Here is a 15,051-nt window from a genome sequence, read left to right as displayed (position 1 = left end):
CACATGGAGAAAATATATGCTATTTCCACTAGGTGCACTGTCACAATTAGTGTTGCTGCAAAAATTAACATATCCCAGATTGTGATAATCAAAATAACAATACTACTACTACTACTACTACTAATACTACTAATGAAAATAATAACAATCTACTTAGCATGTAGTATATTGAAAAAAATCATTGTTTTTGTTTATTTGTTTTTAATCTAAAACATTGTGGCATCATGACAAAAACCTTGTATTTAAAGGGTTAGAATTCTGAAAATAGATATGATATTTATGATTAGAATTGATGTTGGTTGAAAAATTAAGTCAATGAAAGTAGAAAATAATATTAAGATATATTTGTTTTTAGAGCTTGATTTTAAAAGGGGAATTTTGTGCGCAGAGCTATGGCGTGTCCTTCTTCGTATCACAAAGCAGGATTAGCAGGCTAGCACGCTAACTTGTCATGGAGCTCAGTTGCCAAGGTAACTAACACTGAAAAATTTGCAGTGTGTTCTGTGGATTATCTAGAGAATTAAGGATGCTTAATCCTTGAAAGTGATGTTGCTGTTGAAATGTTTGCAAATATCAAATGAGCACCACAGCATTATAGTACATGGATAATTTTTAAAAAATCCTGCATGTTTAAAAGTATTCGCTTAGTTGTATGGACCTTAATTAGAGCAAAATGCACCTTTGTGGCCTTTAAATACATTTTCTGCATTTAATAACTACTTTTCAGTACATATCCACTGCAACAACAGGATTAAAAGTGCTACCTCTGTCAAGGTTGTTAACTGAACCTTATTTATTTATTCTTTTATGCTACAGCTTGCCTTTCTTTTTCCTATTCTTTACAATTCAACTTAATTCCAGCTATATTAAAGAAAAGCCCAGAAAAGCCTAGTTTAGTTTGTCCTGAAAGCTGCAAATAGTGTGATGATGATTGTGGAACCACCCTGTGGCTATGCTCAGATTCTACCTCGATGTTTTAATCCACTTCCCAGGAAGGAAACTTTATTAAGAATCAGAATTACAGCCTGCTTTTATTGATTGACTTTTTTACTTATTTTCATTGTGTGTTTGACTTTGCTCTTTCTTTTCTCCTCTGTGCTGACATGTTCATCAAGGCAGCACATCTTTTGTCTCCCAGAACTGAAGTTGTGACATGTGACCACTAGGTGGCAGCAGAAAGCAACTTTAAGTCCACCTTTGCCTCATGCTGCCTGTTTACTGAAAGGGATGATGTCACATACTGAAGGTACTTTACCATGTACTGAAAACTCCCCTGCAATAAATCATCCAGGAAATTACACCTGGGCAGGAGCAATCAGGGTACTTTTACATATTTATTTTCAAATTCCGAAGTGATAGAAACCGCGATCAATAGGTATTGTTTTATATCTGTGATTCACTTATTGTTCTCAGATTCTGCAGAAAGGTCTGTCCTTATGTTGGATCAGACTCCACAGCAACAAGAACAACAGGAGCCAAAGACTCCCTTTGTAACTGTGATTACAGACAATTATTAACTAACCACTGTGACGTATTTCTAAAAGAGTAGAGCCGTGATAAGGTTCACCAGAGGAGGAGATTCAAACAATGTCATGGGAAACATTTTGGGGAGATTTCTTCCTCAAACAAACATAAGTGAGTAAGGAATTCCTATCACTTAAATAAACTAATTATGTATTCTAAGATGAAATACTGAATGAAAACTTACTTTTTTTCACCTTTTCCTGAGCTTTTGACTGCACCCCACAGTCTTCAATCAGTAAATGGAACAATTTCAGTTTTTGTCACATGACTGAAATTGTATATTTTGGTCACATGGTATGCTGGTAGTCATCATAAACCCTGACATTTGTTAGAGAAGGCCATGAAATTCAACTGAAAGCTTCAATACAAAGGTAGAAAGTAAACCTTTAGAATAGTTTGCCACAAAGGGTCAAGAATAGGAAACGAGACTGTAATCAGTGAAGAAACACATCACATGACTCATAGTTTCCATAAACTATGAACTATTTTACAGACACCCTTATCACTCATGTCACACACACTGACACCATCTCAGTGTATTTAGTTGTGCTGTTTCGGTCTGATACTGCTACCAAAGCCTCCATCTACTCATCCAGGGGTTTGGCACATAGTCTCCACCTCACTCATATAGGGGTTGAGTCTCTGTGTGTGTGTGTGTGTGTGTGTGTGTGTGTGTGTGTGTGCATGTGCGCGTGTAGCAGTAAAGAAGAGGGATGGCATGTTGCATTTTTGTCTGATGTGGTGTCACATTCCTGACAGCAGTGATGATTTCAAATTGAGCCAAGATGAGTGAGTCCTGCTGATCTCATGGAAGGTGTGTTGAAATTTTCTTTCCAACTTACGATGCATTCATGTCATGCCAGCAGCTGAATTGAGAACAACAGGAAAACGGGGGTAGACAATTGCAATAGCTGCTTCCATGAGAGAGTAAAAACATAAGCCACATATTATAGGCCACATAGGCCACAGGACAGAGTTTCAGAGAGATGGCTTAGCAACTGTTAACAACTTTTGCAAGTTTTGTATCTTATTTTATTTCATCTTATTTACAACCGTATATTGCCCTTAAATTATCTGCAACCATTGAATTGGTGCTCAAATATATTATTAAGGTATAAGTGCACGTGGGAGTGTCAGAAAGCGTCATTCAGCTTTGCTCTAATCAGACTGACTTGATTGTTTCAGCCTGAGAGTTGTCTGACTCTCAATCAAGCAGATCACAATCACCTGAGAGAAGAGTGTGTTTGTGCCTATGTATGCTTGTTCTGCTTTGTGATGGTCATTTGACAAGTCCTGACCAAGAATTCTGTTAGATGGAAGCGTGGCACAATTCAAATTACTGGGAGATGTGCTGAACCCCTGTCTGATTCCTGTGTTAGTTTGTGTTACCACACTTCAAGTTTTTCAGTCTGGCATGGCACGTTTATGGTGGCCCTGAGAGCTTTGACACAAAGCAAATAAGAAAAGACATGTAAATACGCAAATAACATCTTCACCAACTTTACAACACACAAAACCATCAATTTTATCAAACAGAAAAAGTGCTGCAAGAGCTTACACCATGGAAACTGGTGATGCACAAGGCTGGGGCACACTTGTTGTTGCCATGGGTTTTGGCTTATTAAGTTATTGAAGTTTGCTATCCATCACTGTGATCCCGAGTCAGACAATAACAAGAAGCCTTTATGTGTCTTTAAAAAGAGGGTTAGTGGCTAAAGGAAACTACAGAATGTAATGACACTGAGCTCCGCTGAACACGGCTCTACAGCCTTGCTGTGGTGATGCTGATTTATGTAACTGTGGTGTGGTTTGTTTATAGGCTAGCGTAAAAGTAAAAAAACGTAAAAGTAGTGTTCATTTGTGAAGATTATCTAGCTGAACAAAACATGTAAGTATCACAAATGTTTGTTAACCACAGAGCTCTTTTTCTGCCATAATCCAAAATTCAATGGAAAAATTCAATGGAACCAGGGCGATGATAACATCTGCATCGGCCTACATAAAAATGTCATCCCTGGGGCACTCTGTAGCTGGAAGATATTAGCCTACAGCTATCAGCTGTAGCTGGCTAGCTAATTAAGCTAATGTTAGGTCTGAAAGACATGCTTTATTGCAACATAAATGATATCATGCCAAAAGATGGAGGCTAAAGCTAACAGGTCCCCAGCAAAATGTCACCATCTTTAGATGAGCCATGTAGGAGACAAAGAAACAGCTGCTTTTGTACTGTAGAGTTAGTTATCCCTTGTTATAATTGTAAGAAAAAAAAGTGAATGTGACTGTTAATTGATCTGAAATAACCTGTTTGGATGCTTAGTTAGCTACTTAGCGGCTAACAGAGGCAAACAACACAGACTGGATTTATGCGTTAGCCTATTGTTCGCATGTAACTAGCAACCAGGAAAGGCCTTCAGGAAAGGCCTTCATATGCTTGTTTTGTAAACTCACCCACAAGATGTAGTTACTTAATTATGAAGTCTAAGCCTTGGAAGCTAACGCTGCATCAACTGACTTTTGATGACAGCAGGCTAAGCGAGTTAACTGGCCATGCTGTACAGCTAAAGAGAACAGATAAACACATTTTCTTTCACTACACTGATTTATTGCACTGTTTTTCTGTTCATGACATCATTTCTACAGTGGACTTAGCGGACACATTTTTAACCTGTCCACTGTATCCTGACTATGAGGACTTGTTTGTGTGTTATTGTGTCACAGCCCATATACGTTTAACCTCATCCAAGAGGAATTTCAAAGGATTCTGCAACCACGGTTCCGCTATTTGTTGATCATCATGCCGCCTCACATTCCTCTGTCGCCCTCCGCAGCAGCCGGAAGTGATAAACAGATAAGGGCACATTTTTTACACTGTGACTGCGGAGTCACTGTGTTCCTCTGCTGCCCTGTCTGGAGACAGCAGCAGAGGAAGAGGTTCCTTTAGATTGAGCCCATTCCTCCAGTCTGCACCGCTGAACAAATATTTGCTCTAGATGAGTTTTTTTTTTCTTCTTCACTGTGACAAATAGTTAGTCAAATGCCAGTCTCTCTGCATTGTAATGTCCTTTTTGCATTTCCCCACACCACTTAACCCCTATGACCACATACGTAAGCATGGCTCAGTATTGTTTTTTTTCCGGTTTCTGTAGGTGTCTCTTTCTGTCGTCTGGGTCCCTGCTTGACTTCTGATGTAAAATTCCTCAAAAACACTTGCAAGACTTTCCATTCTTTAGTTGTAAGGAGTTAACAATTGCATTTTTTCCTGTTTCAAATTGCCTTTGTTTGGTCTGGCTTCTGCTTTGATTGGACTTAAAACCATTTATGGAAATGAGTGTGTGCGCTATAGAAAGGAAATATTTGTTTTAACTGAAAAATAAAGATGTTCAAAAAGTGTTCAGGCTGTGTTCAGAATAATTTTGCCTCAACTTATCTTCTCTCATTTAGTCTACTTAAAATTTAAAGCTTTTCAAAGTTAAAACAACTAGTTTCTTTTAACATTGTGGGGGAGCTATGGCCACCCTAATACAATTACTTGCCCCCCACCCCAATTAATGAAAAACAGAAACCAAAGTAGCCTATATCAGTATGCAATTCCTTAACTCTAATTAACATAGTTTTACCACCCCCAGATTTTCAGTACCCAGCCCTATGAAAAATGTGTAGGGGCACCACTGCATTTTAGCAGATAAGAAAACAGTAATATTTACCTACAATTATCAAAAAATATTTCAATTGTCACAGTGCTTAGATAAATGACTGAAATTTAAATGTTTTATGTTTACAAGGGAGGGTCACTCTTTTTTTACTTGAATTATACAGCTTTTACTTTTTAATTTAATTAATGATAGAACACAAAACATCACAAATTTAAGCATAAAATTAATGCATTTTGGAAGCCATTGTGCAAGAAAATATGAAAAAAGGAAAAAGAAATTTAAAAACATAGTTTTTAACACAAGTCTTACTTGACCCCTTGAAACCTGAGCAAACTGGCTTGATTTCTTTCAAAAACATGGGAGGCAGGCAGCGAATGAATGAAAGAAGAATTAAGCCAAAAATGATCAAGAAATTAGTAAAAACTACAAAACATTACCTGCACCTGAAAGCAGCACGAGAAAATCATCTCTCCAGGTTTCAAGTTAAAAAAAAAATGCAAATAGTAAATATAACTAAAGTATAACTAAAAAATAGTAAATATAACAGATAAAGAATTATATAGTGGATTATATTAAGATGAACTTGTTAATTTGACAAGAGAAATGTGGGCAGGGGCGTTCTCAGACCTCAGTAGGGGGGTCCAAGGGGATTCTTCTGCAGGGAATTTTAATGCTTTATTTTATTTTAACCTTATTTACCCTTAAAAACCTTTTTTTATTAGTAGTTGCTTGTAATAAGTAATACGTTTTAAGTATAAAATACTTTATGAATGCCATCAATAACAATTTTTGACTAGAAATGGAAAAATAGTTATGTACAGTATGTATGATAACTATGGTAGAATGTAATGTAGAATGTAAAAAGTACATCTATTCAAGCACAAGTATGAAAGGAATAACAGATTATTAGATACAGGGCTTTTATTATTATTATTATTATTGTTATTAGGCCTACATATATAGATCTGGGTCTACTCATTTAACATTTGGGGCTAAAGCCTCGGACACCCAGGTTTTTCGACACCACTGAATGTGGTAATAGGTAAATTCCACTGAAAGGAAGAATATGTAATATACAATAAGCTACATAATGAAACAGAAATTTCTGAAACTGTTTCGCTTTTGTTGTCTCCTGACTGATTCTCCTAATATGAAGGCAGTAGAATAAAAACATGCGGTCCTTTGCTGGGTTGCCTGTATTATTACATAATATGTTGCTGTTGGGTTTGTTCTTTACATCGACCGTTTCTTTATCTGAGTTTCATTGCAAATTCATCCCAATCCATTCATTCTTCCCTGAGGTATACACATACTTCATTAACTGCTATGATTGTGCATACCTGTGGATTTGGATTATGTAACTCATTCTATAGCTGATAGGAGCGTGGAATACCTGAGGGTGTTTGCATGACACACTGTAGCTGTTTAGACAGCCAGGCTCTGTGGTCAAAGCCATGATGTCTGTTTTTGTCACTGGTAAGAGATAGGCAGAGTAAACTGACAGTGTGTGTGTGTGTGTGTGAGATTCCACTATACCCATGGTGGTGTGAGTGTGTGTGTGGGTTACACAGAGCTGATGTGGCAGGCTGCTGCGTATCTCTTTACGGAGGTCAAAGCGTGTTGCTCGCTGAGATATTGTTTGTGTGACAGTAGAGGGGCGTGACGGACGATGGTGCCATGACCTCACTTTCCTGCGGGGGGGTTGCTGACAGTTCTCCTTGACTTCATCATCCTCATATCAGCCATGTGGCACACGCGAGCCCTCTGTGTGTTTCTAATGCCACCACTCATCTCTTCCTCTGCCGCCTCCAGCCTCATCCTGCATGACCGACGCCTCTGGGAAAAAAAAAAAAAAAAAGGGAGAGAAAAACACAAGGCATGTCATGGCCTCACATAACCTCCTGTCTCTGTGGCATGCATCTGCTGCCACTCAATTCTTATTATTCTGGATGACAGAATTAATTCTCCATTTAAAATGTAAAACATGTACATAGACAATCAGTAAAATGGTCAATACAGTACGATGTATTTGCAAGCAGATTAAGTGTTCCCCAATGTATTTGTCAGTAATTTCTTGAAGCTTCTGTAGCTAGTGTGTCAACCTTTATGGACAATATAGTGTAATCATTTTAAATACGTTCTCTTCAATAGCTGATGACAGCCCAGTAGCCAGAGTAAATGTTGGCATTGTGCGTGTCTGCAAACCAAGGATACGTTACATTTGTATGTTATTCGTACTTCAACAATGCTAGGGTTCACCTGTGGTTAGACCAAGTACAAAAACTACTTTTTTATGGCAAGGAAAAGTTCATGTTTTGACCCAAAATGCCTGGTTTTGGTGGCATAATCATAAGTGGAAATGCAGTGATGTCTTTATAAAAAATAACTGCTGTTCATGGCGCTTTCCCTGCTAGAAATGTCATATTGACTTTGTAATATTGACAGCTTTTTAGGGTGCTATCCCAGTTGGAAATGCAAAATGTCTTGATAAAAAAAAACAACCCCTTTTCGTTGCACTGCACACAGTATTACATTCCATTAAACAAGTGTGTATACCTCATGGAATATATAAAGGGAGGTAATGTTGTGTGTTATGTCAAATAATTAGTAATTAGTAATTTGGTAAAAGAATGAAATGTTACTACTGTAAAACAAATATGTGGATATAGAAACTCACACTCACACTGGAAGTTTGCATTGTTGTTGCTGGCATACTTGTTTTGTTTTTTTTTCTGTTACCTCATTTTTTTCCTCATCAAATTATTGTCTCCTATTTCTTTGCTTTTCTGTCTTCACCCAGATTGAAACACACACTCACACTTAACCTGAGTTTGACATTTACTTACATAACCGCTGTCGTTACTGTGCTGAAATTCAGCTGTTAATTGTCTTGGAATTTTGTCTCTGTCCAGAACACTGGTGGAATGTAACTGAGCACATAAATACAATTTTGAGGAACTTGCACTGTAGTTTAGTATTTTTTTAAAAAATAAATAAATCAACTTTATTCCTCTACCTCTCTACATTTTGGATGCTTATTTTGCACTTTTTATGCCAATACCAGTCACTAGTTACCTCGCAGATTCAGATTATAAATAGCAAATATAAATAACTTATATGGGATGTGTTATTGTGCATTAATTTGAAATGAGCCCCATCTGGAACATTAATAATGCTGCTCACACATTAATTGCTACTTACCATCCATATGATCAATATCATTCAGAAATGGGCAATCCTGCATATTTAGTACTTTTACTTTGGGGACTTTAAGTATATTTGATGCTAACATCATTTAAGATTTTGAATGCATACACTGTAATATGTATTTTTACACTGTAGTATTGCTATTTTTACTTAAAGAACATATCATTTTACCTTTATTTTACCAGAATGTCCCAGTGAGAGAAAGAGAGAAAGAAACACTCTTATGAATAAAATATACAAAAATACGATAAGATTCTGGTGCATATGTAACTTTTAGGACAATTCATGTACACCGCACACTACTTTAAATTTGGCCCGGTCTTAGTATGGGACATTCTTAGTTTAGTTTAGTTCAGTTCAATGTCCATTGATGATCTTTGTGCTTTTTAGTCACATCTGATCTAATTTTTGGGTGTGAAAACTTCAATCTAATTTAAATATGCTGAATTCCAGCAGACTATAAAGACTTACGACCTATAACAACTTCAGTATCAGCTGTCCCTTACATGTTGTCCTTACCTCTCTCGGCCTGTTGGGGGTGCTGGCAGCACTGTTTGTTAAGGTCACTGCTGGAATGTGAGGAGGGCAGGTGGAGTATGTGTGCATTGTGTAACAACACTGTTCTGACAAGTAGGAGGGGCCATCATGATATCATCCACAGGAGGGGGTATAAAGTAGACATCCAGGCAGGACCGAGAACACAAAGCACCTGTTGCTGCTCTCCAGCCTCAACACACACATCTGAAAAGACTCATCTGTACCTTTTGGAGTGTGTCAACTGACTGCTGCTGCTGCTTTTACATATCAAGATATGATGATGGCTTCCTTCATGTGCAAGACACTGGCTATATTTGTCATCTGCATGGCTCTGCAAGAGGGTGAGTAACAATTTTTAATTTCTTGGCGTTTTAGTTAAATTTCTTTAAAATTTTTGGACCATGAACACAAAAATGGAAGTAGCAGAAAGCTTTAGAATACAAAATTAAAGACATTTTCAGCATCAGTTAATGAAATGGTGCATAAAATTCACCACAGTGCAAGATATTTAGTGTTTGGTGCTCAAAATGTTCAGTTTCACATCTGTCCCATCCAATTTTGCAGTGAAACTTATACTCTTAGCTGGTTTAGTTAAAGGTTTTGGGGTTGGGGATTGAGGTTTATCAAAATAAGCAATGTTACAAAATAGTAAAACAGCACACATTAATTGAGCAAAGCAGGAAGATGCTGGTTAACGGCTAACTGCAGCCTTTGACTGTCTGCCAGTTACCACAGAGAGTACAATACAAGAACTGGGATAGGCCCTCCAGAAAATATTTCCCTTTGATAAGTTACCCACCTTAATTGTAAAGTAATCAAATTGCTACCACAGCATTATTGATTTAACCAGTTCTAGCTAATATGTCTCACTATTAATCACAATCTCATTTGTTAAACCGCACAAGTAGGTGTCAACCCGCTGAGTGGATTTCTTTGTGTTTACATGTGATAGTCACCAACTGCACAGTCATACTGCAAAACATTAGTTGGCACATTTTAATCTCGGGAACCTTTGTGTTTTTCTAGGTTGTGGACTCCCCTTATCAGACGGGGCTGAGCTGCCAGCTCAGACTTCACATCCACGCCACGTCAGGACCAAACGCTGCTCCTGCAACAGCTGGGACGATAAAGAATGCATCTACTTCTGCCACCTGGATATTATCTGGGTCAACACACCCAGGTGAGGCTGCAGAGATTTTCAGACACACTCTGAGAGCTGCATTGGTTACTAGGCTTGGAGATTGGGTAAACCCTAACCCGAAACCCCTAAAGGCAATCAGGGGTGATTTCTAAATGAATCCTAAAATGTTTTGTTTCAATTACAGTAAACTCCTTCCTTACGGTCTTGGAAGTCCCCTGTCTCGTCGCCGCCGTCGCTCCACTGAGCGATGCAAATGCCTCAACCCAGCCGATAAAACCTGCACCGGCTTCTGCCATAAAAAGTGAGTGCCACTCCCTTCCTTCTTCCATCTACCTAGACCTACAGCAAAGCAAGACTGTCCTATCATGTACTCCTCTTTGGATACTAGATAGTATCAAAGACTTTTTTGTGTCTCCTTTCAATGTTGGCCATGTGTGACAAGCCCGAGCAGCATGTTGATGTCGAGTCAGGGAGGAGGCAAAATGATACAGTGTGTGATACTGTTACTACAGTATAGGGGTAGTAGTCACAGCACAGAAAAAAGCCCGCATTTCCTTGAAGTTCTTGAAAGAAATCATAAAGGTTTATTAGAAGTGAAACTATTTTTGAATAGTTTAGAGTTCTGCTTTTGCTCAAGGGGGTTTTTGTTGCATCTTGGAGTTATGCTGTCATGAAACCACCTGTATGGATTAGTCACTGTCTCTAGATGTTATCCAAGGTGATGTTTAGGAAGACACACCCTAAATGTCTGCCCATAAGTCATCAATGATATGTTAGTGAGGAATTCCAAGGAAATTACTTAGTTGGCCCTGAAGTACTTTTGACTGAATTTAAAGAAAAATGCCAAAAGAGATCCTCACTTTGTAGAGTTTAATACCAGTGCTGTTTTTTTCCCGTCCATAGCTCTGAAAATCCAAGGACTGATGTTGTGGTCCCATTGGTGGAATCATCAAACAGCAACAAATTACTGGCATCTTTCAGGTAAATAAAGAAGAATTCAACCTTTAAAAATGCACATAGTGCTCTTTGATTGTCATTACTAAGACATATGAAGCAAGTCTTACCTGTTTTCTTTGCTCTTCCTGCAGATCCGCGGTCAAGTCCAATGTTGTGATCGCACAAAAGATTCTGTTATCAAACAAGAACGGGTTAAATAGGCTGAAAAGCAGAACAAGGAGGTAGAGGACTGAGTAAATACTGAAGTAGTTCAACATCAGTGGATTCAACCTCCATGTGCAGGACACTTGTCCAGCTACCTTCAATGCCAGAACCAGGGTCTCAAGGGTCTCACCAACTCTAAGGATGTGAAGGTGAAAGGTTGGAAGGCCAAAGAGCGAATGGGTAGAGCATTTGATCAACAAAACAGATCTGCAGAGGACTGGCAGCTTGCAGAGACAGAAGTCCTACAGCAGGAACAATGTTGGGTGGAGACATTTTGAAGTAATTTCTTGAACTTTCTTTGAACTTAACAACAGATGCCAATAAAGGACGCATAAAGCCAAGAACATGGAAACTTTTGTCCATCATTTTGAGGAACCCACATCAAGAAAGTTTACAATGAAGAATGAATCTCTGTCAAGTCTTTGGTTTCTATGGACAAAGAACTCTCCTCACCTTCAACTCACCTTCACTGAGGATTGTAGGATCATTACTTCTTCCAGACTCATGTCAACTCTGTATTTAGTTAGGAATTATTTGCCAATGTTTACTCAAATTATCTTTAAACTATTCTGTCACTGCTGACCTTTGGTTCAGTTTAATATTCCTCTGTATCAGAGCTGGAATCTGCTGTCCTGCTTTATGTTCAGGGCAATCAGGCAGTGCTTGAAATGGCAGCTTGTTCACTCATGGCACACACGACCCCAGTGAAATGAAGGTCATCTCTTTGGGATTTATCTCATGAACAATTAGCTTTACACAAGGTCCATTGTCAGCTATTCAACACACAAACACATACTTTCTCCTGTGGGTCTATTGTGTTGGCTCAAGTGTTTATTGCATAGCTCCTGTTTAATGTTTTGATTGAAGATAAGCCAGAAGGTTTCAATGACACGCAGCTTGCCATAAAAATGCAACAATTGTTTTTTTCTCCCTGAAAAATGTTTGCTTAATTCCTCTGTAATTAGCCACTGGGAAATAATGACTCTTGACTTGTGTCATGCACTTCAGAAGCTATTTGTCTGCACTTTTTCCTCGTCTACCACCAATCCATTCACTCCATCTGCCCTGTTTTCAGGAAATATTCATCCTTAAATATCTCAATGCTGTATAAGATGGATAGTTTACTGCCTTAGGAGTTTACTGTTAAATGCTGAATTGTAAATGGAACAACTTATTTATTCTCTAACTTATTCTGAGATGTATTTATATTTGTATGAATGATGCACTGAATTGCGTATAAAAAAATAAAAATGCAAGAAAAATATTCTGTTGCAGAATGGTGATTTCATTATTTGACTTATGATACTATTGATGATATTATTTCCCTTTCTCACTGGATCTCCAAAATACATGTTCCAGTAAACACTCTGAATTATTGTTTGAACTAATTTATTACTGATATGACAGTTTGCACCGTCAAGTTGACAATATTGTCAGAGGGTGCACCACTGGTTTATGTTCCCTGACATACTGAACTTTCTCTGGGGTTATATAAGCTGGTGCTGTACAATATTCTAGCAGTTTAGTCATCTGTTTAATAAACATTGACCCCCAATTGTTAAGAACCTAATGATTCCTGGACCTAAACAAAAGAACATCTACAGCTGGTCTTTGGGTGTGACACCACATTTAAACAAAAGTGCCAATAGTGGCCTACCCACAGCTAATGATTTCAGTGTATGAACGATGTCAAAACCTTTTCCTCCTCTTTCGTCTAGTAAGAAATTAACAATGAAAAAACAGCTTTTCAAACAATGCGTTAAAGACTTGTCAACACGACTAGTGCAGAATATCTGACATACTGATAAAGAAACTTCAGCGAGGCCAGTATGTCCTTCAGAAAGTTATGGGAAAAAGCTGTCTACCTTCATTTAATATTGGTTGAGGTTTTATTTATTTTACTGTTTGTGTGTTTGTACTTGCAAGTGTATATTATTGTGAAAGTAATTATGAACAGAAGGATTCCTGATAGTCACCAAAAGCCTCACACTTTAGATTTTATGCCTAACCTGTTTAATTTGGTCTAAATAAAATCTACATCACATGAAGTCCTCGTGCTGGGCTGCTTTCGTGGAGAGTTGCTAGTGACAAATACCACAAAATCAAAAATAAAATGGGCTGACTTACATTTGAGAATATGAAAAGCATTTTGTGAAACCTTGATAAAGGTGTAGCCTCAGTATGAACCAATATTACATGCAGAACTAAATCCATGGATAGGTCCACATAGGTGTAACTCTCTATATAAATGAATTAATGCTGTGTTCCAGACAACTTGGAAGTCAAGATATTCCGACCTTCTACTAGAAAAAATTTAATTGGACGGCGTTCAAAGTTCGAGCTCCTACTTGTGAACTTGGGTGAAATCCACACAGCACCTGTACGCCGACTTCAGCAGCCTGACGTCACACATCAATGGCAGCATCCATGGAGGGAGTGAATATACACAAAATATACAGAGCATCACAATATACTTGAGTCCTACAATACATTAGCCTAGCTATTAGCACATAGGCTAGTGAATAACGTGTTTTGATACATTTCAAGTACAAAAGTAGTACTAGTTTACTCTAGTTTTCCTCTGTTTCGCTCATATGTGCAAAGAGGCGGCCCTGCTGATGGTGCAGTCGTCCATGGACTAGCCACAGAAACACCAGTTTGTCAATGTCTGTCATGTTTTCTCGTTTGGTGTTGTGCACCTGGAAAGCTTAAAAGTCGAAAATTTCTAATGGGAAATTTGGATTTGAATGGAGCGCAGAATAAAATTAAACTACAAAAAAACTTAACAGCCACCTGCAGCATGTTGCTGTCAATAAATGACTCAACAATTTTCACTTTAGCCTGACTATACAGAAAAAAAAATCAGGTGTGTCTACTCAGAGGTCAACGTTTAGCTTCAAAACAGTGACACAGTGAACTTGCTTAAGTATGTGGTTACTACACACAGCATTTCTTTGTCTGTAGTGGAACGTGCGCTGATTATCATGTTGAGTCTTTTGCTTTGTTGCTCCATACACCGATGTTTACTTTAGATAGGCTGTTCTTTAAGAGGGACGTGAGCTCAGACTGTTTATTGTGGAGGATGTTGGAGACTTTCAATTATCTACAGGACATCCCAGGTTACAGGTCAAGTTTTAAAGGAATGACAGATAACACAAGTCATGCATTAGCACCATTCAGAGTCAATCACAGGTTAATGTTTTTGTATTGTTTTTGCAGTGATTTTGGCTCGTGCTTGTGCAGAAGTAGAGATATTGTGGGACGCAAAAACAAACTAGGCCATGCGGTAATAATGTGCACCTGTGTCTCCATTACTCCATGTAGGGACATCCTGGTTATTTACCCTGACGTCAGGAGGAACTCTCAGACCCCCCAGCGTACGCTACAGAGAGTGAATAGCTGACTAAGAGAGTGGAATGAAAACAGGATGCTTTTTCTGCATTCCTCCTGAATTCCTTTAATGCAGGAGAGAACCGGGAGAGGAAAAGAAACAAAGGAAAAACAGGAGCATATGTGCTGTTTGCTCAGGGAACTGATATGAGCTGGACGGGAGATTGAGATTGCAACCCTAATCACGCTGTTGTCATAACACTAGCTGCACTGTATTGCTTTGTTTTAGTCATTATTCGATGTTGTTGCTGCCCTCATTTTTTCATCCCCGACGTACTGGCTGATGGTAAATCATGATGGTGTGATTATGATGTTTGTGTAAGTCGGACCGAGCTCCCGCCTGTTGTTTTTGCATATGTACATTAAGGGTTAGGTTATTGTACATGACATACATTTAGAGATAAACTCATTTCGGGAGAGTATGAAAATGACTGGGGT

At 38.3% G+C, this 15,051-nt stretch overlaps 1 protein-coding gene across 1 annotated transcript; it reads left to right on the top strand.

Moving 5' to 3' along the window:
* The first annotated feature begins 9,074 nt into the window (after window positions 1-9,074).
* edn2 (endothelin 2) lies at window positions 9,075-12,487 on the top strand. The gene is made up of 5 exons (XM_042506690.2): window positions 9,075-9,262; window positions 9,948-10,101; window positions 10,247-10,363; window positions 10,966-11,043; window positions 11,151-12,487. The coding sequence occupies exons 1-5, from the start codon at window positions 9,196-9,198 to the stop codon at window positions 11,242-11,244; spliced, it is 510 nt and encodes a 169-aa protein (XP_042362624.1). The 5' UTR covers window positions 9,075-9,195; the 3' UTR covers window positions 11,245-12,487.
* The last annotated feature ends 2,564 nt before the right edge of the window (window positions 12,488-15,051 follow it).

Source organism: Plectropomus leopardus, chromosome 17, assembly GCF_026936395.1.
Source record: "Plectropomus leopardus strain MGB_pleo_1.0 chromosome 17, ASM2693639v1, whole genome shotgun sequence".
Lineage (NCBI taxonomy): Eukaryota > Metazoa > Chordata > Actinopteri > Perciformes > Serranidae > Plectropomus > Plectropomus leopardus.
Note: the sequence above shows the minus strand (reverse complement) of the source record. Positions and strands in the feature narration are given on the sequence as shown.